Raw genomic sequence first — 27,321 nt, 5'->3', positions numbered from 1 at the left:
CTGAGCTGCCACAGGTCACTGACCTGAGCTGCTTTGAACATGGTGTGCAAATGCCTCTTTGAGCCTATGCCTTGCTGCTTTTGGGTATATATTCAGAAGTGCAATTGGTGGTTTATATGGTAATTTATCTCCCTATTTATATAGAGATGGCATCTCTAAGTTGCCTAGGCTGGCCTTGAACTGAGGATTTGCCTCAGCCTTCTGAGTGCTGGAATTATAGGCCTGTGCCACCATTCCTGACTACTTTCTTCTTTTGAAGAAGTTTTCACAGTAGCTGATCCATTTTGTAATGTCAACAGCAGTATGTGAGGATTCTTCTTTGTATGCTTGCTCATCAACATGTTTTGTGTTTTAATGTTGTTTTCTTTTTTGAGACAAGGTCTTACCAGTTAACCCAGGCTGGCCTTGAACTTCTCTTGTACCAGTCCCCCAACTGCTAAGATTACAAGTATATGCCATCACACTAGCTAACTTTCTTCTTTTTTAGTTTCCTTAATGGAATGTTGTTGTCATTGGGATTTTATTCTTTGCCTTTGTACTTTTTTTTTTTTCTTCTTTAGTTTTGAGACTAATTCCCCTCAAGGAATTGGTAGTGTAATTAGAATGGTGAGACTTGAAAGATTAGAGGAAAAGTTGCTAGCTAATATTTTATGTAGGTCAAATGTAGTGGTTTTCAAAGATGTATGCAAATGAGGGTGTCCATGTCAGCCTGGCTAAGCCTGTTCCCTCCTCTGTCTTCCTTCATTCCTGGCACCCATTGTTGATTATAATTCTTCATCAAGGGATGGGTGCACACCTTGTTCAGCAGTCATTGGTTTGATGGTAGAATCAAAGTTTGAAAGTTAGAGGCTATATTATCTCTGTCTGGAATTTATCAATCTAGTTGAACTTGGAAATAAATTTTAAAAGGGCTTTGCCTTTGATACCTTCTTTAATGAATTGAGGTCCTGATTCACATTTCATTGATAAGCAAGAGTTGACAGGCTGAATTGCAGTTAATCCTGTCATGAAGGTACATAGCACTGGCACTAAAGGAGTGAAGCTCTGGGCTGAGTAAGAAGGTGATGGGGTTTGTTGACTTTTCTACAGCGTGTCACCAGCTTATATTTTGTTGTTTTTTTTTTTTTTTTTTTTTTTTTAGATCTGGGCTACTTTGAGCAAGGGTCTTCCAGATGTCCAGCACTGCCCTGCATGTGCGGAAAACTCTCTGAACAGACACTTTGCCCTATTTTCATTTTTTGAGTGTACCTTTAAAACATTTTAAATGTTAAACAAGTTTTTGTAGTTAAACTTGTTTTTCTTTGTTTAAAATATGTTCTCAGCATACGTGGTAGTAATGCTTCTGATCCCAGTGCTCCAGGGCTGTGGCAGCAGGGTGGCAAGTTAACTTTTTTGCTGTTTTATCTACTTTGAAAGAAAATCAGTTTGGAAAACAGCTAGACTAATGCTGTTTGAGTCTTTGAAACAGATACCATCTGAATTAGATAAATGTCCTAGAGCCCTGGTAGTGGTAGCATGCTTGGTGATTTCTAACTGGTAGCCAGTGGGACTGTGCTTTATACAAGAGAGTCAAAGCATCTATATTTCGGTAAAACTTGTAAAGCTTTTAAACATGTCGGCAATGCTCTCTGATAAATCTTCTTGTCTTCACTCGTTCCATTTGTAGAATTAAAGGATCTCTTTTACTCTTCAAGCTCTTTTGTAGTTAGTTTCTGGAATCTTCCTTAGGCTCAGAGCAGTACAGAGAGGCAGATGGAGCTGCTTCCTGCCTTGTGCTTTGGAGGGGTCTGTCCTGGGCTTTGGGTCACTTTCTTTTTTTTGAATCGTCTTGGTATCTGGCAGCATTTGAGTACTCCAGCTGTTGTGGGTTCTGTGGACCATTTCAGAGTTTCCCAGCTGTTCCCAGTCTGGTCTGGGTAGGTTTAGAGCATCCGAGTGTGCTTTAGCTGCACTCTAAGTTCTCTTTAGACATGGTGAAAACAGTTCAGTCATTCTGGGTTTGAGGAGCTGCACTCCTGTGAAGGCTGGAGAAGGTAGCAGTGGCATCAAAGCAGTTTGTGTGCTGTCTGTCCTTGTGAGTGGGTGCTGTCAGAAGCAGGAGGGCTTTTTTGGTTGAACGTTGGCTTCATCCTTCTCAGTTTTTCTCCCGTAAATAGACCATACACACACACACACACACACACACACCCCACATTTATGTAGACAAGTATATGTTTTCAGATGTGTGTACATAAATATAGTATGTTTAACATGTTTTTTATGATCTATTTGAAGAGTAAATCACAATCATCCCTAAGTGTTTTAGTATTTTTCTTAAAATGGTAGTTTCTCACGTAGTTCTATAGCATCACGTTAAAAAATAAGAATTAACATTAACTCAGTACTGATACCTAGTCTGGTTTTATTTTCATTTGCTAGTTCTTCTCTCTTCACTGTGAGGAAAATCACAGCTCGTGAGTTAGATTCATTTGTTTTCTTTTTTAGATCTGAACTAGTTCATGATGTTGGCATATCTTAGACTTATAAGCTACTTGCCATTTATGTTTCCTTCCCTGGCTGTTTTAAATTGGGTTTTATGGCGCTTGGTTTCTCCCAAACATTGAGGCCTGTGATTACAGAGACCGAAAAAGTAAGAAGAGATGGGAAGAGCACGGTAGTCAGATCTCTGCTGGGAACCTTGGCACAGTGGGGAAGTGTCGTGGCAGCTGGCTTATAAGCACACAGCTGTGTTTGCTCCCCAGGTGGACACTGTTGCAGGTGATACTGTTCTCTCTCTTCAGTCTTTCTCCTCCTGCCTTTTGTATGTGGTGTCCAGCTATCCTGGAGAAGACCAGAGGACAATGCTGTCCTGGTCTATCCTTTCTCCACTTTACTTCCTTAAGACAGTATCATTAAACCTAGAGCTCACTGTTATTCTGCTAGGCTGGCCAACCAACAAGCTACAGTCATGCCTGGCTTATTTCCTAGGCACTGAGGGGTCTGAGCGTAGGTCCTCATGCTTAAACAGCTCTTGTCTGCTGAGCCACTTCTCCAGCTAGCCCACCTTCCCTGCTCATGCTCATAGGCATGTTTCAGTGACCAACCTGCGTTGTCATCTCTGAGCTCTAAAAAATTATATGCATATATGTATGTATATGTGTAGATATAGCATGTGTGTGAGTGTGTCGTATGTATGTGTGCTGAACATTTGGAAGTCAGAGGGCAAATTGTGAGAGTGGGTCTTTCTGACCTTGTGGGTTCTGGGGATTGAATTCAAGTCATCAAGACTTGATAGCAAGCACTTACTGAACCATTTTGTCACCTTCCCAGCCCATGTTTTATCATTGTGGAAGTCCTGGGCCTCTCTTTACCTTGCTATTATAATAACAGTGCTTTAACAATAGTCATCCATTTCCTTAGCTCGGTCTCTTCCTTGAAAAGCCCAGAGAAGAAGAGTTTGCTGCTGGGCAGTCAGGTTGCTAGGCCTGAGTCTTGCTTCTGTCAGCTGTGACCTAGGGTGAATAGCTCCTCTGCTGCTGACCCTCCTACTTAGAGGCTTCGTGGGGGTCAGTGGACCTCCTCCTCAGTCAGTAGGTGAAAGTCAGAGAGTTACATGTGCTGCACACTCACTGGTGTGCACTTATGATACTGTCATAAGTGAGTTATAAACTATTGATCATGATATACTTGCCTTTTCAAACTGCTTTTATTAACTTCAGACAGGAAATGATACACATATTGTGTTTCTAAGAACTTTAATTTTCCATCTTGTAGATGTGCCTTAGCAGTCAGCAGTCAGTGCTAGATGAGATCAGCTTTCTCCTTTGCTGATCCAACAGCTTTCTCTCTCTAGGAATGAGATCTACTGGGAGAGTTACTGGCTCTGAGCTGATTTGATTCTAGCTATGAAGGAAGTGGGAGTGGCAGTAGGAAATGGGAGCCAGCAGCTTGGAAACAAGTTTGTAACTTGATGTCAGTGAACTGGTTCTTTCCCCTAAGACACAATTACATGTAGCTCATGGAAGAGCGGGTGTCTGGCCATTTTATTTCAGTTTTTCCATTTGTCCATGGGCTACAGATGTTCAGAGCTATGACACATTTGGCATTAATCCAGTAAACATACATTTATTTTTAAAATACTACATGAATGTTAAAGTTTGCTAAAAGCCCTAGATGTAACTACTTATATATTCTAAAACTAAAATGTTTAACTTAAAAGATTACTATGGGTAAGCTCACTTTCTCTCCTAATTTAAGTATATTTTTTAACACAACACAGTACACAGCAAACAATCCACGGTGTTACCTTAACATTGATTAAAGTTGTATTTATTATGTTAACTTCAAAAGGAGTCTCACTTCTGATTACTCTTGTGTATTTAAGCCAGTGAAGAAAAAGAAGATAAAACGAGAGGTTAAGATTCTGGAGAACCTTCGTGGTGGAACAAATATCATTAAGCTGATTGACACTGTAAAGGACCCTGTGGTAGGTGCCTGGTGGCTGGGGCATGTGCTAGTGGATTTGGGGTGGGTTGTTTAACACCCAGGACCTTGTATGGTGCTGCATAATGGGCTGATGGCACTGGTAATACTGCTGAGGGGGTATAAAAACCGTACAACAGTCACATCCAGTGGTAAGCCAGCAATCACCATTAAATGGAATCTAAATATATACACACCAGACTTGTTCCCTGTTTCTTTGGTTTAGCCCACAAAGGTTTGCTAAATACCCTGAAGCCCTGCTTTTGTTGTGTTTTTGAATGCTTCTCACTGCCAGTTTGCATTATCTTACCTCACTCTAGGGGCCTGATCTTAGAAATATCTATGTTGATTCTAGTGTAGAGAATTAAGCATGTCTCAGATCACTAGTTCTTTGAAAACTATTACATATTGCTAGTCTTTAGTTCTGCATCAACCACAAGCACCTCACATTGTATATGTACAAATAAATAAATAAATAAATAAATATTTACAACTAAATTGCTTCATTTGGGGCAAGATGGCTCAGTGGGTACAGGCACTTGTCACACAGGCTTGGTGACTAGAGTTTGATCCCATATCAGGGTAGAAAGAGAGCCTGCTCCACAGAGCTGTCCTCTGACTCCACATATGTGCCATGGCACGTGTGCCATCATACATATGTATATATACATATACACAATAATAATTTTTTTTAGAAATCATAAAATAGTCTCAAGTTTGACCTATCTTAGGATGCTATTCACAGTTTCTCCCCTAAGGAGGAGCATGGTAGTATTTGATTGTCTAGGCTTTGATCTTTGAGATCACCTTCATGCCACTGTGTCCTCTTGCTGTTGTCCACCTGCTCTGTCTGATTATCTCCCTGTTCTCTAGGAGAGCTTCACATAAGCTTATTCAAGAAGCAGGTCTTTGCTTCTTTTGCTGAGGACATCCTCATCCTCTAATGTAGGCAGGTGCTGTGCTGAGTACTTCGTTGCATCACACCATGTAATCCCCGTGGTGATCCAAGGGTTTGTATTGCCATTGTTGACACTACTGTAAGGAAACAAAAATCGACAAATTACATAACTTGCCCTCCTGCACAGTGATAATAGGATGAGAAAATATTTTTCTTTTGGAACCTGATCAAGCCTGAGAATGGGTTGTTACATATAAGCTTGTAACTGATTGTCATTAAATAATATATCTATCCTGCTTAGTTCAGATTGATGACTAGCCCAGAACTACTTAATGTTCAGGTTAAAATGGGTTTGTCCACTTGAGAATGTAAATTCACTGTGTGTGTGTGTGTGTGTGTGTGTGTGTGTGTGTGTGTGTGTGTGTGTTTTGAAATAAAAATGGATATTCCTCACTTAAAGAACACACACACCATATTTAGAAAATGTAAATTTAGGGGTATAGCTGGGGGTATAGCTGAGTTATAGTTATAGTTATAGCCTTGAGCTTGATCTCTAAAACTGCATAAATTAGGCAAAGTGATGTATGCCTATAATTCTAGCACATAGAAAATGGAAGCCAAATGAATGGTCAGAAATTCAAGGTCATTCTCAACTACCTAGGGAATTTAAAGCCAATCTGAGTTAGACTGTCTGTCTGTCTCTCACTCTCACACACACACAAAACCAAGACTTCAAGAGATGGTCCTAGGGACTAAACCTAAGGGCCTTGCACGTAGTAGACAAATATGAGTCAATATATGGTTTGTAAGCACCTCCTTCCCCCTCTTTCTCTTCTCTCCCATGTTCCTTCCTCCATCCCCCTTTCAGTTAACTGAACTTACTTGATACCTGACGTAGTATTTGTAACTTGTTAACATGTGTGTGTAATATATGAGTTAAGCAAAAAATTGAAGTAAGACTTGAAAGTGGTTAAAAGCACATGTTATTTTCCAGAGAACCTGAGTTTTATTCCCAGCACCAGTGTCAGATAGCTAAGAGCCACCTGTAACTCCAGCTCTAGAGGGATCAGACACTTGGCTTCTGTGGATAGCTGTACTCACCTGCACACAGCAAAAACATACTTATACGCATTTGAATTAAATTCCTTTTTAATTGATATACGTGGAAATGGGAAGGGATGCCTTAGCCCCTGAATTTGAGAGTATTAGGCTTCTCTGAGTCTGTAGAAAGGTCAGGTTCTTGATAAAAATGTTAGAATCATTTGTTCTTGTTGCGTTTGAATTTTGCATTGCCCAAGTAAAGGCCTGTGTGTGTGCCATGGCCCATTCCCTAGGAACCTTGAGCTAAATTTCTCAGTAGTAAAGATTTTTGAGATAAATTTTAATTTTTATAACCCTAAAACCCCTGCTTTTCTTCCAGTTTTTAAACATTATTTCTGCCACTTAGCATGATTTCACCTGACATTTGAAGCTATAGATTTCTACAAGGAAGGACTAAACTGACCACTTTACTAGTTTCATTAAAGACTATGGTTTTGTGTCAAGAGTTTGTGTTATGTACTATGTACCTTATGCATATGTGTATGGGGATGCATGTGTTTGGAAGCCAGAAGTCTTTTCAGTTAGGCTGGGTGCCTGGTGAGCGTCTGGGATCTTCGTATCTCAGCATACCAGAGATTATAATAACCAGCTTTTGCATAGTGTGGGGGGATTTAGACTTAAGTCCTCTTGCTTTCACAGCAACTGCCCTTAACCACTGAGCCATCTCTCCACCTGTACTGCTTTTAAAAGTTTGATTACACTTGTGGACCTCTGAGCCCAGAGGATCTTTTAAGATTCTGCAAATGTATAAAAATTGTCAGATGCATCTTGCTTTCTAACCCAAGATCAAAGTGTGCAGCTCTTACTACAGACTTGGGATATTGCTGAGAGTAAATCTTAATAAACGTAATGAGTTGCTCAGGGCTGCTGCTGAATCATTTGGGGAATAATGTTCCTTTTTAAAACTTTACACATACAGAGGTAAATAGTATATATTGTGCCCACTGAACATGACTGAACTTGAGCAGTATTCACCCTCATGCCAACCTATAACCCTGCCCCTCTCCCACTTTTCCCAGTTATTTTGAAGCAATGCAGACATCGTAAATACTTCAAAATTAAAAAAAAAAAAAAAAGTTAGGAGATTGATCAGCATATGAGTACTTGGTGTTCTTACAGAGGACCTTAGCTCGGTCGGCTCACAGCTGCCTAGTACTTCAGCCCCAGGGACTCCACTGCCTTCTTCTGGTCTCTTTGGAGATGGACACACAATAACAAGAAAACCTAGGCTGTCTCTGATTTGGGAATCGCCTTTTCTTCTGTGAGGCTTGAGGGTGGGACCCTGCAAATTGCATTTATTACTGTCTGAGTATCTAAAAAAAATCACTGTTCTCTTTTTCAGTCAAAGACACCAGCTTTGGTATTTGAATATATCAATAATACAGATTTTAAGGTGTGTATGCTTCTTTCTGGCATGGGGTTAATGGGGGTAGGAGGGAGTGGCTTGGGTACCATTTGAACTCTGAATCAAAGCAGTCATGGATGCTGTTGGTGAGTCAGATGACAACTTGGATCCCAAATATTGCAGGCCTTGGTTGGGGTTCTTGAATCTAGACGAGTTTTTCATTGCCCTTTGACTTTCTTCCTTAAGGAGTTGGCTGCACTATGGAGTCCTCTATGTAACATGAGATGTAATGCCTCATCTGTAGCTCACTTGTTTTATACAGCATGGTTTTAGTGGGTGGTAACTTTGGTTTTCATGACATCTGCCATTGCTGAAAGAAAAAGATAAGTGGAAAGAGAACTTCTGTCAAAGGAGTCATTGGATCGAAGCAAAATATATTCATGTGTTCATATACAATAAATATGTTCATATACACTACAGTTGCTAGCAAAACTACTGAGTTTCTGTTGTTAAAAAGCCTTGTCTTGGGATACTTACATTGTCTTATTTTTGATCCGATATCCGATTTTAAATGGTAGAGTTTGTTTATATCCATAGTTTTTGTATCCCTGACCATCCTAGAACTTGCTCTGTTGACCAGCCAAACTTAGAGATCCTCCTGCCTCAGCCTACAGAGTACTGAGATGTACTCAGTGTATGTCACTGTGCTCAGCTAAGCATTCTTTTCAGAGAATGTTTTAAACATTGGATGATTTTTTGAGACACTATCCCAGGCCTGCCTAGAATTCATCATGACCTTTCTACCTCAGTTTCCTGAGCATTGGGGTTATAAATAAGCAGCCATGTGCAGCTTTAAACTTGGTTCATGAATTTGTTTTGTTGTATTTATTCGTGGAGCCTAAAAACATGAGCCTACTAATGATGTTTCTGGTGTTGAGACATACAAAACAACAACAAAAAAACCCTTTTTAGAACACAGTTTGAAAACGATATAAAAACAAAATAGTGATGTTGATTTCCAGGAGTCCGAGAGGACTTGTAGGTGATTACAGCTCTCTGGCAAGGAATCAGACACTTATGAATTGTTGAGGGAGAGGCTAGAGATAAAACCATTTTGTCAGATGCTGGTATCCAGCATTTGTGTTGCAGATGAAATGGAAGAACCTTATTTGCACATGTAATTTTCTTAGCTAATCTCTAAGGATATCTAAAGAAAACTAAAGAGATACATTTACTCAAAATGAAGTAGTAAATTTTATACCTTTTCTGTATGTAACAAATGTTTTTATTATAACTTCCTAACAGGTAAAATCAGTGAGCAGCATTTTGTGTTTCTCAAAGGTATCTGCCAGGTTCTGTGGGAAGTTAACAAATTCTAATGTCCTGGAAAGCCTTTCTCTGGGATTTGGACCTTTAAAGGAGGTGTTCTAAAGACATGGATAGTCTTTTAAAGAATATCCTTTTGAAGGATGTGCTTTTAAAGAAATTACAGGGATCAGTCATTTTTGAAAGTTGCATATTTGAGAACATCTTTTATCCTCCTCACTTCACTATAATTCTGTGTTGAATTCCTGATCTCTTCAGTCTTGAAGAGTTTGTTCCAGTGTCAGCACTGGTGCCATTCCTGTTTGATTTAAAGATTTCTCTTTCCTTTTTCTGGAAGTGTTTAGGAATTTCTCTTCATTCCCAGTCTTCAGAACGTTCAAACATGTGCCTTCCCGTGGGCACCTTTCATCCTTTGTTCTGGATTCTTGCTGAGCTTTATCCATCTGAAAGCTCATGGCTTTCCATATCTTTGATTCCCCCCCCCCCCCCCCCGTTTTGTTCTCGCTGTCTAGAATATAATTCAGATGTTAGATTTTGTATTTTAGAAGTCCATTTCAGTCTCTGAACTTTTAAAAATAGAATTCTCTTGCACTTTATGTAATATCTGCTTTCTCAGAGAGATAGTTGTATCTTCTCCCCATGCTATTTATCTATTTTTCTTCAACGTTTCATTGTCTCTGATAGTTGCTGCTCCTGTTTTGGAGTAATGATCTGAACAGCAGTCACCTCCTGTCTTGAGGATACCTTGGCTGTTGGGTCTCACTGATCTCCATTTGAGTGCTATAGGGTCTTAGGCAGATTTCGGTGATGTTGGTGGGCTAGCTTACAGCTGCTGCTTTTCAGCTTGCTGTTTACTCTCTTTCAGACATAACTGGGTCTGTCCATTTCTGGACCTTTCTGTGTTTCTCAGTTTGAAACTGTGTGCTTATGGGCTCTTCACTGTTTGCCTGAACTTTCAGCTTTTTAAGTTTATAGGGTCCATGAACGTGCTTTCTTGGCTTCAAACTATTGTTTTGCTCCCAGTTCTGGAGTCCATTCCTCCCAGGACTGTAACTTTAGAGAACCTTCAGGTGAAGCAGAGGGGTAGGAATCCCCTTTGAACACTGAGCCATGCTATTTTGGTCAGCCTAAAAGAACATTTAACTATTGTGTGTTTTAGATGGGTGAGTGAATGCTGGCTCTTAGATGGTTTATCTTCTAGATGAAATGGCAGGTTACCAGTGGCAATCTGTTCATCTTTATGTCATTAAGAAGGATTTTTTTATTTTGTCTTGTGTGTGTGTTAATGAGAAGGCTTGGTTTTCCTTTTCATCATTTCCCTTTGACTGTGAGGTGTATTAATAACTGGCTTTCGAGTACTATCTAAAGAGTATTTGTCCTGGCTGAATGTCAGGGTGAGGCATCAGTGACATGGCTTATGTAGTTGTTCAGTGATGGGTGCTCACTTAGCACTTCCCTAGCTTGCACAGGGCCCTGGGCTCCATCCCTAGTACTGAACATCAAAACAGAAGCAACAATGCAGTCTATACAACTAGTTTAGAGATTTTTTTTTTTATTGGCTCATTGGTAATCAGCTTTGATATGTACATTTCCTTTCATTATGGAGACATCTCAATATCTACATTATTTCATGTCTGTAAAGTAAGTTTGGGTAGTTTTTCCTCACTGCAGTCTCTAAATGTGTTCACACGGTGTATAAATCTAGGGGGCTCTCTTCCTGACTTTTTGTTTGTTAATGTTAGATGACAGGTTTTAAATTCAAAATGCAAATTGTGAACTTGTGGATTATGGGTTTTCTCCCCAGACTTTTTACACAGTGGCCACTATTAGCCCATTGCCCAGGTGGACCAGACAGGGTTTGATGTTTTGATGTTCCATTCCATCGCTATCTTCATCTTTTTGCTGAGTCATCTTACAGTTACTTGGACATTATTATACCTGGTTTTTGAATGTGCTGTTACTGGAACTGAGCCTTTTCTTGTGTAGTCACAGAATCCAAGATATTTAGTTATTTACACTGTAATCCGTCTACTATCATGTAACTATTCTCAGTAACTATTGTCCCCCAAAATATCTTTTAGAGATATATGTTTGAGAGCATATGGTCCAAGATAAACTGGGCATTTCAAAAACATCTTTGTTGATTCCTAATTTGATTATACTTGTGTCCAGAGAATATGATCTGTCCAGGTTGTGCATCCCTAGTCTAAAGATCTCAAATGTAGACTGTTTACTACAGTACAACATCACCCCACAAAGTAGACAATGGGAACCATATCATGTAAGTTTTTAACTATTTAAAATTTGGGGGGCTGGAGAGATGGCTCAGCGGTTAAGAACACTTTGACTGCTCTTCCATAGGTCCTGAGTTCAAGTCCCAGCAACCACATGGTGTCTCCCAACCATCTGTAATGGGATCCGTCCGATGATGCCCTCTCGTGTGTCTGATGAGAGTGACAGTGTACTTACATGCATAAAATAAATAAATAAAATCTTTAAAATCTTAAATAAGCTGATGTGGTGGTACATGCCATTAATCTTACCACTTGGGAAGTTGAGACAGGTAGATCTCTGTGTTTGATGCCATCCAGGACTACAGAGTAAGACCCTGTCTCAAAAGAAATGGTATGAACTTAGATTTGTGGTCTGTGTCTATGAAACACAAATGGATTTTGGCCAGATGTTATGGCTGGAGCCCTAATCCCAGCACTCAAAAGGCAGAAGCAAAGGGGAGTTTGAGGTTAACCTGGACTACATAAAACCCTGCTTAAAAATAAAATAGAATAAAATTTATCCCAAAAACAAAACCATGGATGAATTTTATGTTAGGCTTGGATCTAAGAACCAAGATACTTCATTATGCTAATGCAAAAATTCTAAAAGCTGAAAATTACCTGACAGTAGAAACATATTGGGTCCCAAGTACCTAAAATACCCAGCTTGTATAGTGCTTGCTCTTTGGAAACTGTTGGTGTTCACTGGTTCTAATGTGGGTCATGTTTTAACTATGGCAGTTAGTTCTCTTGTGATCTTAACTCATTTTTTCCTGGTGATTTCATGGTAGAAGTGCGCTAGTTTGGTTAATTCTTTCTTTAAAACCACCAACTGTTTCCTATATGTCAAAGTTAAGTAGTAAAAGAAACATAGCCCTTAAAAAGACAAAACTTTATTTTAAAATGGCAGTCATCTCTAAGAGTTAAGAGTGACTACTTGATAGGGTACACCTCAACTTGAAAGTTCTCAAGAGTTGGATATGGTGGCACACACCTATATCCCAGTGCTTGAGAGACTTGAGTTCTAAATTCAAGGCCAACCTAGGCTACATAGCAAGTTTAAGGTCACCTTGTGCTACATAGGAAGATCCTGTCTCAGAACAAGTCTAAAGGAAAAGGTATCTGTTGAGACATGTCAGTTTTCTGTGCATTAAGTAAGAATGTTATAAGGTCTGGAGAGTTGGCTCAGTGGTTGAGAACACTGAATGCTCCTCCAGAGGTCCTGAGTTCAATTCCCAACAACCACATTGTGGCTCACAACCATCTGCATTCATGCATAGGAATAAGTGAGGCCCAGTGTGACCATATCTTGGGTGTCTGTAACTTTGCATAGGAGACCTCAGGCCTGGTTATTAAATTGCAGTGTCTTCCAGTCTCCTCAGATGCTGTGGGGTTTATTTTAAAAGCCAGGGTAGATTTAGAAATAAAATGTCTTCTTAGATCACACCTGTAGTAGAACTGATTTCAGGAGCCATGAGTGTGCTTGAGGCTTTGAAGCTGATTTGGAGTGGGAAAATGGTTTTTTTCCTTACATTTTCACTTTATTACATTTAGTGTGCGTGCATGCATATACACATGGGTTCTAGTGTGTGTGTGGATTTTTTTTTTTTTTTTTTTTTTTTTTTTTGGTCTCTATGGGTCCTAGGGATCTTACTCAGGTCATTGGGTTTGGCAGCAAGTGCCTTTACTTGTGAGCTCATAATCTTTCGGGAAACATAGGCTTGGTTTGTTTTTGATAAGTCTCTTTATGCAAATGTGTAAAATGTTTACCTCCTGCCAACATTCTGCAGTTATTTGGTTAATACTCTCCACATAGCTGGAGGGAAAGTGGTTCTTAAAAAGGTTTTCTTTCTAATTTCCCATGGACTCTGCTAGTTCTTGGAAGATAGGTTCTGTTTTGTTCTACTAACTGGCAAGCATTATAAAAGCAAGCGTGGATGAGGTGGACCTTCTGTATGTCCTGCTGTGCGAGGACTTGACTTGAGGGTTTGGTAGAGGAAATGGATGTGGGTTACAGCTATGCAATGGATCTATGTTGTATTGTATTTGGGAGAAAGGGGAAGAGTTCAGAGATCTCGAATCACCATGGCAGTGCCCACCATCGGCTGAGGGCACCTGTTTCCCTTCTCATATGTGCCTAGCCAGTTACTTGGGCAACATGAACGTGGAGCTCTAGGCAGGAGACAGTTTTATGTTCACAACTGTGAGGATTTACTTCTGGAACTCCAGGTTGCTGCTAGTATCTTATAGGGCCACTGAGAATCTCACTGTGCTGTGAACACCTTAGAGAGTGTTTCTGAACCTGTGTGTTACAACCCATTTGGGTGTTGGGGATCATATATTTATGTTACAATTTATAACAGCATAAGACAGTTACTAAGTAGCAGTGAACTAATTTTATGGTTGGGTCATCACAACATGATGAGAAACTAAGACTGCAGCATTAGGAAGATTGAGAACCACTGCTTTAGAGGGAGATCGTGGCATGGCCTAGGATTCAAAGAGGGGAGAGGACTCCTGTTTCTCTGTAGAAAGCTGATAGGATGGTTTGCAGGAAGAACACTGGAAAAGGACAGTGGAGGGGCAGATACATGGTGTCTTCAGAGAAGAAGGTGGTTCCTGGAGTCTGTGGTGGGGATGTAGTAACATTATTAAAGGAAGCCAGGTTGCCCTGGAGAGGCCTTAATTCGAAGCATAGGTGGTTACATGGCCCAGATGGAGCTTAAACTTCTTCCACCAAGAACTCCTGGAGGGGGGGAAGTCTGGTGAGTGGTAGCTAGCCATTAAGGACTTTGTAATGAAATAATTCAAAGCACTGTTGTGTAGGCAATGTTTTTCATATTCAGTAAAATTGGTGCTGGTTCGAATAATCAGAAATACTTTGTTGACAGCCCAAAGACTTTTTTTATGCCTTAGGCTCTTTATACTATGATTGATATAGATAGTCCATGATATGAGAAGAAAGCCTTTTATAGGGTTAGGGGTTCAAGTAAAATAACCCATTGGTTTTCTGCAAGTAAAAATCCTCTCACTCTGAGTTTGTGAATTTGGTCTTTTCTATTTTATGGGCTATTTATTGACTTCATGGTTCAGTTTAGCACAGCCTGTACAATTGATCCGACTCACCCAGGTTGGTATCTAAAGCTTAGACCTGTACATCCTGGTTGCAAATTTTGACCAAGTACTAGATAAGAAACCTGCTTTGAATCACAAGGCTGGGGAGTTAGGAAGCTGGAAGTTCCTGGCAGAAATGGTGAGTGAGTGTTCTTGAGCACAGATCAACTCTCAAGGGCCACCCAGGGCTGAACCCCTATCAACACAGCAGTTGTCTGGGGCCAATAGAGCTATATATTCCTACTAAGCTGAATGGGCAAGTTACTCTTCCCTAAAGGCGAAAGGGGTGGGGGAAGTGGCCTTTTCTACTTTTTATTAGTTTCGTCATCATTTTTGACAATAAGTGGTGTTATTTTCCTCTTTATAGAATCACAGTGTATATCCATTCTGTACTCCCTAAAAGGAACTTGATGTGTGTCTTCTAATAGAGTAAAAGTTTAAAGCCGTTCTAACTTTATTTATAGAAAGTGCTACCTAGATTGACAGGAGAGGAGACTTACTTGGACTTGATTATCAAAGGTGATGCATAGTATCTGACTGGGCTTGGGGTGATTTACTGATCCTAGTGCTCTTCTCCAAGAAATGGAAATGTATTTCACGCTCTCGTGAAGTGGGTCTCTGGATTATCAGTAATGAAACTTTCCAAGCGTATGTTACCTTGATTATGGTCATGTTTAACACTGCTGTCTTTTTATTTTTTAAATACTTTGTTTTATTAATCCTTAAAAAAAATAGGTATTGCCTGTGGATTCTTTTTTTTCAGCCTGAAATTGTTTGGTGGAGAATAGAGCATAGGTTTTTTGAAAAATCTCTTACCATCTCCAGATGTCTCACTTTTCTTCTGTTTCTTTTTACAAGATGTTTTATTCCCCCTAACACTACTCCTGGTCCCCTGGAGTAGTTCTCCAGGTATGTGGGGGGTGGGGGGGTGAGCTCAGCTTGTTGTGCTGTCAAATAAGTGCACAGTTCAACAATTTGCACCTCACAGCAGTGTGGCTGTGGTTATTGAAATTGTAGAACACTTCACTGAAATGTTTCCTCTCACAGAACTCCTTCCTTTTTCCCTTCTCTGTTGATGGTGGAAGTGTTGGGCTCCTCACCTTTGCCATTCTAGGCCAGGCAGTGAACTTTGGGTGTCTGTAACTTAAGCACTAAGTTTGCAGGGGAAGGCCAGTGTTTAGAATATCAGAATACAGTCTAAATTAACTTTCTGCTTTCTGAAATCTGTTTCAGCAACTCTATCAGATCCTGACTGACTTTGATATCCGGTTTTATATGTATGAACTTCTTAAAGTAAGTGGCATTTGTTGATGGTACTTTTCTTCCCCAGACTTGTTCTTTTGAGAAGATTTAAAAAATATAGAGAGAGAATTCAAGCAGAATATTTTTTAATAGAGAAATTAGTGAGACTTAAGTTCTAATGAGAATCCTGTTGCGAGACCTCACAGATTTTTCAATAAAACTTGGAAGATTGGTTAAACAAGGGGTGCAGGGCCATTGTACAAAGCTTACAACCCCTTATCTGTAGCTCTTGTTTAACCCTAGTCTTTTCTATGAAAAGTGACCTCAGACTTAAAGACTTTTTTTAAATGACTTTTCATTGCTCAAATAATTTCATGAGTTGGCCTGGTAATTTTTCTTTCTTTTTAGACTCAAGTCTACATGACTGAGACAAGATAGTCTGAGTTGGACTCAAGTCATGTACATGTGTGATGTGGACTGGGGTTGGGAATAGTTGAGGTCCTGTCTTCCAAGTAACAGTAAGAATGGGAACCTCAGCGTGCAACCTACCAAAGTCAGTCCTGTAGTTGGCCCTCAACTTCAATGGGTACAAAGTGTTTGTTAGTTGGTTGGGGTTTGTTTTGGGGGGGGGGTATGGTTGGGGTTTTATTTTTCAAGGCAGGGTTTTTTTTCCTAGAACTCCCTCTGTAGATCATGTTCTAGGGTATCCTCAAACTCAGAGATCTGATGGCCTTCGCTTCCACCTCCGCCTCCTGAGTGCTGGGATCAAAGCCAATTGCCACCACCTGGCAGCTCCTGTTTCTTGATGGAAAAGTCAGGAAGAGGGATGTGTATATAATGGGCAGAATTTGCAGCCATCTTTTTTTTTTTTTCTTTACAAACTGTTGTTTAACATCTCTTTCTTGTATGAGAATATCTCTTCCTCACCTCAAGCACTGACTAGTTTGAGCAAGGGACAAGAGTTAGGTGAACCTTCTAAGTGATTTACAAATATCAAGTACTATAAAAATTGAAGCATTATCAATTAACAGGTGAATGTTTTTGTTTGTCTTGATGAACACTACAGTAAAGCTCTGTAAACCAGCCTTGTGTATCTTTTAGGGTAGTGAATCACTAAGAACTTAAAAACAACTGTGAACTCCCCCTAGAAGTGCATCATAAATAGAGAATTGACCAGGCATGGTGGCACATAACTTTAATCTGAGCACTTGTGAGTTCAGTGCTTGTGAACCTCAGTTAAGAAAATTGCCAAGATGGGAATTGTGTGGGAACTGAAAAACATTGCTCAAACAAAATACCAGGTTGAAGTAAGGCTAGACTTGGGGAGTGGAAGTTTGCAGATCTGGTTCCCTGAAATGAATGTTTTCCTTAGAATTGTACTTTCATTATCTGCTTGTCACTGGAACCAAAATGCTGGGCTTGGGATTCACTAGTGTCTGTTGAGCTTTGTGTTAATAAGGATAGACTGCTTGACCTGGCCCACGTTTCCTGTGGAAGTGTGCAGTGGGAAGAAGTTTGCTATGCTGTAAACATCAAGCAGTCCCTTTCCTAGTGCTCTTCCCAGAAAGCCCATGTGTGCACTATGAGATTCATTGTCCTCGTCTCACAAGGGCTCATTTAAGCCAGTTTTCGAGTCTTGTATGTTTTAGATAGCATGAGCTAGATGAAGACAAAACCTAGCACATCTGCACTCGTGCCAGTGGCTATGCTGCTGTTCAGTGATGGCAGTGATCTATCTCTTCCTGCTAATGAGGCAAAGAATCCCAATGGACATTTGAAAATAGATCTTTCATGTCTGTGAGAGGAAGCTGTAGCAGATATTAAAACTAAAGTACCCTCAGGGAATGTACAGGCATGTTAGTAACCCACGATCTATCTGGCTAGTGGACCCTGCCACCCTGCCAAGAACTAATTTAATTGCTGCTTTGGAGTGGGGGATGTTCAGCCTTTGTTGGTTCCATTTTTCACACCCAGGTATTGTCTAAATTAGGTCTTTGACACAAAGTCTAGGTAAAATGGGGGGAAAATCAGCATTTTCTATTGGAAAACAGAAACTATTTAACCTTGATAAAAATGTAGAAGAAACTGAGGCTGAAGGCTGTGGCTGACTGCTCAGTGACTACTCCTTCCCCTAGCCTTTATGTGGTTTGATTCAGATTTAGGGCCGTGTGCCCTCATGGACCCTAGTTTAATAAGACAACTGCAGAGATAGATTTGGGTGGGAAATATGAAATTCTGGATAAGCAAATACCAGTTGAAAGAAGGCACATTGGAATCTTGCTACATCTATCATAAAGCAAAACAAAGAATCGAAATAGAACATAGGTTAAGTAAATCAATCTTGAGTTTCCTTGGTATTACATTGTAAAGCCTCCAGTTAGATGTCCTTAGATCTTCGGCAGCTATTTAAATTAAGCAAAACTAAGAATTCTGTTATCTGTATGACACTGGTCCTATACCAAGTGCTTAGTGGCCTTGCATAGCTGTTGACAAGCTATAACTATAGATAAGATAGATAAGATAACTTTGCTGTAGAAATTATGTACAAGACTGGTAGAGAAATTATGGGTGTCCAGAAAGTGTTCTTAGGCTCCTTCCCTCAAGTATTTTCTTCTTTGGAGATTATGTCACCGTGTCCCTGGGTTTTGTATTGCCCATTCTCCAAATTCAGACTAAAAGCATCAAACTTTGTTGTTGTTATAGACAGGGGAGCATATTTTGGCATGCTGATCATCCTCTGTAAATATACCTCCAGCATAAAGATGACTGGGATGGTGTCCTTAGTCTGTTGCTGTTTCCCAACCAGGAGGTATTTGGTATCTAAAGCTACTTTTAGTTATAGCTGGAGTAGCTGACACTAATAAGCAAGTGTCAGGTGTTCTGCTAATGTTTTCAATATGGGGTAAACCCCCAGTATTTTTAAGCTTTCCAGTGCTTTTTAAGCCAAAGGTTCTAACTTGAGATTCACAAAGATGTTTCTCTGTGTATATGGGAGGAGGGGTAAAAAAAGCTGGTTGTGGCGAGCATGCCTGTAATCCCAACACTCAGGTGTCTGAGCCAGGAGGATATTGAGTCTGAGGCCAGGCTGGGTACAGAAAGAATATAGAGTTAACCTATGGAGCTGTGTAACATTAAAATGGAAAAAGGCATATTAAATAAATATAAAAATAAAAGGTTTAAGTCAACATTTCTTCAAATGGAACATATAGACTGATCAATAAACACATTGTAAATAATTTGTTTCATCACTACTAAGGAAATACAAGTCAGAAACACATTAAGATACTACTTTAGCCCACCTGAAAACTATTATTTTAAAAAGGAAATGACAGGTGTTGGCGAGTACGTAGAGAAACTAGAACCTTCATGTGTTGGACTTGAGAAAACAGGTAGTTCCTTAGAAAGTGTAAAGTTCTCATACAGCAAGGCACTTCTGCCCTAAAAATCTACCCAAGATAAATGGATGGCTGCCCCCCCCCCAATGACTTCCACATGATTATTCATTGCAGCATGTTCTCAACAGCCAAAAGTAGAAACAACCCCAGTGCAACAAACTAATAAGTTCATAAAATTATTCACTGTCAAAAATGCAGTAAAAGAAAGGAGACAAAGGACCATGCCATTAGGAATGTCCATCAGGGAAAAAATAATCTCTAAATCAGATAGTAGATCCAGCAATGGCTGGAAGTCACTTGACATGGGAATTAGGTCTTTCCAATTCTAAAGCAGTGGTTACAGGCTTTCAACACATAAAAGCATTTTATATTGATTCTGTTACAGGAAATAGTTTTCTCTCAGAATTGTTTGGTTCTTACAAGCTAAGTGGCTCAGATTTTATATTTAAGTAAAATGTAAATGCTTCTTAATCTAGAAAACCCACATGCTTAAAGTCTGCCTTGTTAAAAGATATATTAGGATATTATTCCTCAAGTCCCACACTCTGGCTTCTCATTCCCTCCTTTTTAAAGCAACCTTCATCATGACGATTGATAGCCCCCTTTCTACTGGCTGTCAGCTGTAGTGTCCACAGAGAGCAGGTTTTTCTCTTAAAGGCAGTAAGCTGCCCTTTTTGAGACTCTGTTCAAGTTAACGTGTCACAAATAATATGTTTGATTGGGGGCGGTAAAGGGTTTGCTTACTTTTTCTCTGTGCTTTCTTACCTACTAGGCTCTGGATTACTGCCACAGCAAGGGAATCATGCACAGGGATGTGAAACCTCACAATGTCATGATAGATCACCAACAAAAAAAGGTACCAGTCCAGCCAGGTAGCACCAAACCTTTGCTGAAGGCTTAGGGAAGATCTAAACCTTGTCTAGTAGCATTGTGGTATCTGTAGACACCATGCTGTCTGCAGACCATGCTGATTCCTTCAGTAGACTGCATTACTGTGACTTCTCTAGTCTCCTGTATTTGTTTCTACCAGGAAAGTACATGGTGACCATGACTATACTCACTGGTTTTAGTGTTCAAAGAACCTTAGGAAGGAACTAGAACAGTGCTTTCTACTTTACTTCTTCATGATCATTCCAGTCCAAGTAGCCCTAAGAAGTACACTTGGTTCCCTCTAACTCTGACTGTCACAGCCAGTGTTAACTTTAATAACAAATTAGAGCAGTGTGCAATGCTTCTGCCTGGAGGGGCCATGCACGTCCTTTAGTATTGCCTGGAACTCATGTTAAGAGCTATGAGTGATGGGGGAATGTGTTCCATATGTAAATAGGATGGAGGCAGAAACAAAGTTGAGCTCTGATGATCTGGAGAGAGTAAGTAAGACCAGGGGTAACTTAAAGGGAAAAACTCGGAACCATTCCAAGTATTCTGCTTCAGAAATGATTTCATCTGCAGTTTTTGAAGTATAGTCTTCCATAGATATACTGTATGTGGTCAAATACCCAGTGTAGATATGTGCTGTGGTCTAGCCACAGGCATGGGCATCTCCAAGTGCATCTTTCACAGTCTGTTTTGTCTTGTCTTTCTCAGCTTCGACTGATTGATTGGGGTCTGGCAGAGTTCTATCATCCTGCTCAGGAGTACAATGTTCGAGTGGCCTCGAGGTACTTCAAGGGACCAGAGCTCCTTGTGGACTATCAGGTGAACGTGTCAGTGAAGCTGCTCTGAACTACTTTTATTTTATTTTCTTAGGAATTTTACTGGTCTGTTATGCAGGTGATTTGGATACATACAAAACCCAGTTATTATTTTACTCTATAAAGTTTTTTCTCAGCTACATTAAATTTTTTTCATTATTTTGTATGTGTGCATAAGCTTACTTATGCCACATCCCACATGTGAGGGTTAGAAGACAGCTTGCAGGAGTTTGTTCGCTCCACCATGTTGGTTATTGGCATAAGGATTAGGTTGTTAGGGTTGGCAGCTTGGATACTTAGTCTACCAGCTGAGCCTCTTACTGCCTGTTTATTAAGGAAAGAAATGACTTTCAGTTACAAAATAACCGCAGAAAGGCTGAGAATGAAGCTTGCCTGGTGTGTATAAGGCCCTAGGCCTCAGAAGTCAGGAGTACTAGAGACTCGATCATTACAAAGGGTTTCTAACCATCCTTAACTAATCAACCGTCCTTACTGCCTTCAGATGTATGATTACAGCTTGGATATGTGGAGCTTGGGCTGTATGTTAGCAAGCATGATATTCCGAAAGGAGCCGTTTTTCCATGGGCAGGACAACTATGACCAGGTGAGCAGATTTGGTCACTGTTATGTCACAAATGCTAGAGAAATAACATACGAGCCATGAGTGTCAGTCACTGTGTATGGGCTACCATGTAAGCTGATGAGTTGTTCAGAATTGCATCTGTTGTACAAGATCACAAAGCGTGCAGAAATTTGCTGTCTGTGCTGAACCTTCAAAATGGGTCTAAGAAATAATGGGTCTTTGTCACAGTAAATCTCCAACCCCAATAAGCCCATGCAACAAACACACAACTCAGTTACAATATTTATAAGCTGCATACCTAGGTTGGGCAGATTCACCACTACACCACTCTATTCCCCAGCTATGCAATCTCTTGCCACTTGTAGCTTCTCCGGGCCTTGTGGTTCTGTTCCATCTTCTTCCACCTCCTCTTCCTCTGTCTTTCTCTCCTTTCTCTCTTTCCCTCTCTAAAACCTCCAGCCCCACCTTTCCCTTCCACCACCCAAGCACAGGCTCTATCCTTTATTTGACCATTTAAAATGGGGAGGAGGTTCACATGAAATCACCTGAGTTACGTGATCCACTCCTTGTTGGGGCAGTACCTCTTGAGGAAGCAGAATTAACATCAAAATACAAACAGCACCAGGGCAACCCACAACATTTCCCCTTTTTTGTCCAATTATGTAATTTATATACTTAACACAAGTCTGTCATATATGTCAATAATATATGTCAAAGATATATGTCATATATGTCAGAGATAAAGCATTCTACCATCTATCTTAACTTAAAAGGCGTATAATTTTATATCTGAATTATGTCCTGGTTTTTAGCTTGTATACCATCTGAAAACCATGCTCTCAAATATATTACCATCTTTCTTAATGTTAAACAGCTTGAGTTTGCTATGAGACTATAACTGGTCTACAACTCGTCAGAAATCCAAGAACGACTTAAATGTTATCTGAAAATATAGGAAGCACAAAACATAGCTTCCAAAACTTGACCAACTTATAGAGACAGCTGACTACCTGAACAGTTTCTCGTTCCTCAAAATGTTGGAGCATCAGTCTTTAGCCTTCTCGCATAGAATTATCTTTGTAAAGCAGAATTTTGAAGGACTTACCTGTCCTGACAGAGATATCAATTAACTATTTTGCATACTGTGTCCTTTTCCTGGACAGTATTTTTGTCTCTAGGTGAATTGAGGCAATTTTTGCTTAGTGGCTATCTCACAACAACTGGAACAATTCTGTTGATGTTTAACTTTTTCTTTGAACCAAGAAAGGGGTGTTGTCAGGAGAAGACATGCTTCTAGTCAAATGATCTTTAATAATGAAATGACCTTAAATGTCATATTCTGTGGATTTTTGGCATCTTTAAAGACTATCTATGTAAAGTATATTTGAACTGTTACACCTTAATTCTTACTCATTTCTATCTGAGTAAATTAAAAACACTTTATTATAATTAAATCAGAATATAATATAATCATGAGTTTATTATCTGGCCCTTAACTTGTGTTACTTAATCATCCTAGCTTGTAATGGCAGTTATTAAAAGGACTGGGTCCAAGCTTTGTATTCTTAGAAGAGTTGTACAGGCACAATTCCTATCAAAGATTAACTATTAATTTTAAATCTTGTATCAATATAATAAGTTTACATCAATGAAAACCTTAAATCTGTATCAATCTATAAATTATATGTCAACATAAAATTACAACTTCAACTTGCATTAATTATAAAGATTTCTACCAATGTAAGATATGTCTATGTAATGTTTTGTTTAAGAGTAAATTTGATAACCTATCCCTATGACAACTCACACCTCTTTGTCTAACAAAATCAGATTCTAGTCATAGATCACAGTGTCCTCAGATATTATCATCTAACATTAAGCCTTTAAAAGCAGTTTAGAAACTTGGATTTATGTGAGATTTGTGTCCTTAAGTCTTTATCATAGACTTGGGTTTCAAGTTCCTAGAGATCTAAGTAACATGGAATCTCCTGATTCCCAGGTCTGGCTCAGTGTTCTCTAAGGCTCACAGGAAGCTCTGTGCTTGGTGGTTTGGTCAGTTTGTTTTGTGTTTCAGCTTGTTCGAATTGCCAAGGTTCTGGGAACAGACGAGCTGTATGGGTATCTGAAGAAGTACCACATAGACTTAGATCCACACTTCAATGATATCCTGGGACAGTAAGTAAAAAAAAGGAGAAGAGGGTCAGGGAATGGGGAGGAAGGAAGAAGTTGGAAGGTTAGACAAAATCCAGTTTCTTTCCCTTTTCTAACATCAGTCTTGATGTTGGTTGATAGGTAGGTAGGTTGGTTGGTTGAAGCAAGGTTTCTCTTGCTATGTAGACCAGAGCTGGTCTTCAACTTACAGAGATCTACCTGCCTTAGCCTTCTAAGTGCTAGGATTCCTGCTTATCAGTAGAAAATGGAAAATAAGCTATGTGTGGACATGGATATGTCTAATTACAACCAACACCTGGGAGGCTGAGGCAGGAGGATCATTCATTGAATTTGAAGCTAGCCTGGCAATCCTGTGGAAATAAATGGAAGACAAAATCAAAATGTCACAGGGGAAAAATGTTTATGTGATTAAAGCATGTACTTCTTTCTAATTTATATGTAAGCATGTTTTATCTGTGCACATGTATATGTACCATGTGTGTATTGGTGTCTGCAGAGCAGAATAGGGATCTGCTGAAACTGGAGTTAGAAATGGTTAAGAGTTACCATGTAGTTGACAGAAATTGAACTCAGAATTTCTAGAAGAGCACCCGGCGCTCTTAACCATTGAACCATCTCCCCAGCCCTAAATATACTTATTTTGGTGACAAATCCTGGAAAAATGTGTTTCTTTAAATAAGAAATGAATAGCTTATTTTATGGCGTAAGTTTTATAATAAATATTCAGGCATAATGAATTTTCAGGTACAGTGTAGATCTGTATGGTTTAGAGATTTGTTTGTTCATTTGGTTGACAAGGTCTTGCTGCATAGTCCTAGCTGGCTTCAACCTGAGTGCTAGGATTGCAGATGTGCACCACCATACCCAGGTTCAGTGCAGTATGCTAAAAGGAAATGTTTGGCTAGTGATCTTCACACATTGTTGTATGAAACCATTTGTTTCTAAAGCTAGCTCTCTCAATCTACCTACCTACCCATGGTTGCTTAGTCACCACCAGGCTGTACTAATAATTGGTGAAAGGACTGGGCCATAAGAATAATCCAGAGAGATTGAATCAGTTCTCACTCAGATGTAGAAGTTTTAAACAAATTCTGTTTATCTAACGATTGAGCAGTTTTGTGTCAGTGCATCATGGTTATAACTGAGTGTGACAGGTTATGGAAGTGCTGGCCTGTGTGAAGTGGGTAGCAATAAAATGAGCTTCAGCTATTTCTAAGGGGTTGTTGATGTTGGGTCTAGTAGAAGAGTCTCAAAATAGTAATAATTCACTGTTTTTCTTAGGCATTCACGGAAGCGCTGGGAAAACTTTATCCATAGTGAGAACAGACACCTTGTCAGCCCTGAGGCCCTAGATCTTCTTGACAAGCTCCTGAGGTACGACCATCAACAGAGACTGACCGCCAAAGAGGCCATGGAGCACCCATACTTCTGTAAGTTGCTTGTTTTGTTTTTAAGAATTATTTATTTGTTTTATGTATAAGAGTACATTGTTGCTGTCTTCATACATACAAGAAGAGATGTCAGATACCATTTCAGATGGTTGTGAGCCACCATATATGCTTGCTGGGAATTGAACTTAGGATCTCTGGAAGAACAGTCAGTGCTTTTAATCACTGAGCCATCTCTCCAGCCCTGTGAGTTATTAAAAGACAAAACTATTTATCTTCAAGGTCAGTCAGAATACTAGGTATTTGGCTTCAAATTTTATTTATTCTAGATCACTGAGGCTACTTTAGGTGATTTTTTCTTCTTAGTTTCCAAATGTGTTTACTTATTCATGGGTAGTTGTACCTCTTGGGCCAGGCTGTCTACCTACTCCCATACTCTCAGCTTGTAGACTGAGGTAGCTAGGAATTTTTTTCCCCCCTTGTTTTAAAAGGTAGTGAAAACTAGTTAGATCATCCTAATGTGTTTCTAAAGGAAGAATTGTGTGAGTAAGAGGGCTCTGAGACAAGGGAGCAGGAAGAAGTGACAGCTGAACTCTGACCATCTCCCACAGAGCACGTGTGCTCCTTCTGGACCTGCTTATGGTTTGAGTGTAGTAGTTCTCCCCATTGAAATCTCACATACACTTTACCCATGTGCTTAGTCTAGTCATGGAAGAGGCTAGGAAAGGATGAAGTTGGGTAGTGACTTGAAGACTCTTAGTTCACTCTGAAGCAAGATGAACTCTATCCTGTAAGGTTTTGGTTTGTTCTTTTCCTTTTTAACCTCTATCTAGAGTTTAACTAATTCCTAATAATATTAACAAATATGAAGAATATACTGCTATGATTTCAAACTTGCAGAAGTTTAAGAGTTAAAAATTGTAAAGGGTCTTCTCTTTCAGCCTTCTGTGCCTTAGACAGGCAACATTCAGTTGTCTGCTTTCTAATTTCCGACACACACCTTTAAATCAGCTACTTGGAAGGTAGTCAGATCTTTCAGACCAGCCTGGGATACATAATAAGACTGTGAGTTTTGGGATTTTTTTTTTGTGTTTGTTTCTTTAAATAGCTAGGTGTGCTGATGAATACCTTTAATCCTATTACTTAAAAGGCAGAGGCAGGTGGATCACTGAGTTCAAGGCCAGCCAGGGCGACACACAGAAACCCTGACTCAAAAAAAAAAAAAAAAAAAAGCCAATAAAATGAAAGCAATACTAATTTAAACTCATGAGGCATGAGTATGTGTAAGGATTGCACATTTGAGGCCATCTAAGGTATATAGTGAGATTTTGTCTCAGAAATAATAAAACAACCTGATGAATGTTTCATATTTGATTATTTCCTAAATAAACTGTGTATTTCACTGCTCCTTAAAGTTGATAGACTGCCATTGGCTCTTTTATTCATCTTTTCATAACATGCTTATCACTGTATGTGCTTTAAAGAATTTAGGGGCTGAGTATGATGATGTACTCAAAGAAGAAATTGGTATAAATTTGAACAGTGGTAAGTTAGGGTTTCTGTGCTTTTCAGCAGTTGGGTCTATATTCTAAGGAAGTAGAAAAATTACCTAGAAAAAAGTTCCTTAGTGGGCATGAGGCCACCCTGGCTGAGCTTGGAGGATCAGGGGATGAAGAGTGAGGAGAGGTTACAGCTAATCTGAGCACCTTGTAAAATCATCCCAAAATCAAATGTTCACTAGGAGTTGAGGAAGTGATGTAGTGGTAGATTGATTGCCTTAGCATGTGTGAAACTATAGGTTCTAGACCCTGCTTTGTGGGGGAAAAAATAAGGAACTATTTCTTGATCCTGGCTTGGTGCCTGGTTTTTGTGTGACCTGGGTCCCACATAATTGTGTCTTGGTGCATGTAGAAGAAAGGCAAGTTGGCTGTGGCATTTTCCCTGTAGCCTCAATGCTGTGCTGATGTGGGGAACCTGTGCTCCTCTCTTGCAGACCCGGTGGTGAAGGAGCAGTCCCAGCCTTGTGCTGAAAACACCGTGCTTTCCAGTGGTCTCACCGCAGCACGATGAAGCCTGGGGAATCGACGGTAATGCGGCACTGATGCTTGCCAATAAAACCAACCAAACAAACAAAAACTTGAAGGAAACTACAGTGTGATAAAAAGAAATTCTAATCATTCCTTCTAAAGGCAAAGAAGAGTAAAGACCTAAAGTCTGTCAAAAGCAAGAAACTCCCCAGTACTAGTCTGCAGGGAGCTGCGCTGTGCAGTGTGGCAGAGCGCATAGTTCAGGATCTGAGGGGACTCTCCCTTTGGAATGCATGGGAGAT

At 39.8% G+C, this 27,321-nt stretch overlaps 1 protein-coding gene across 2 annotated transcripts in view; it reads left to right on the top strand.

The window, feature by feature from the left end:
* Positions 1–27,321, top strand: part of CSNK2A2 (casein kinase 2 alpha 2) — a 38,948-nt gene that overhangs the window by 6,472 nt on the left and 5,155 nt on the right. Inside the window, exons 3-11 of one of the 2 annotated variants that reach the window (XM_080936827.1) lie at positions 4,364–4,465; positions 7,803–7,853; positions 15,752–15,811; positions 19,928–20,011; positions 20,743–20,853; positions 21,352–21,453; positions 23,507–23,607; positions 24,886–25,034; positions 26,986–27,079. In XM_080936827.1, the coding sequence (XP_080792953.1) occupies positions 4,364–4,465; positions 7,803–7,853; positions 15,752–15,811; positions 19,928–20,011; positions 20,743–20,853; positions 21,352–21,453; positions 23,507–23,607; positions 24,886–25,034; positions 26,986–27,062 (837 nt within the window). In that variant the 3' untranslated portion in view covers positions 27,063–27,079. The remainder of the gene's footprint in view (positions 1–4,363; positions 4,466–7,802; positions 7,854–15,751; positions 15,812–19,927; positions 20,012–20,742; positions 20,854–21,351; positions 21,454–23,506; positions 23,608–24,885; positions 25,035–26,985; positions 27,080–27,321) is intronic. The other variant, XM_080936828.1, reaches the window with a different exon arrangement.

The sequence above is a fragment of the Micromys minutus genome, assembly GCF_963924665.1.
Source record: "Micromys minutus genome assembly, chromosome: 24".
In the NCBI taxonomy this organism is placed as follows: domain Eukaryota; kingdom Metazoa; phylum Chordata; class Mammalia; order Rodentia; family Muridae; genus Micromys; species Micromys minutus.
The sequence above is the reverse complement of the archived record's forward strand: the minus strand, read 5'-3'. Positions and strand labels throughout refer to the sequence as shown.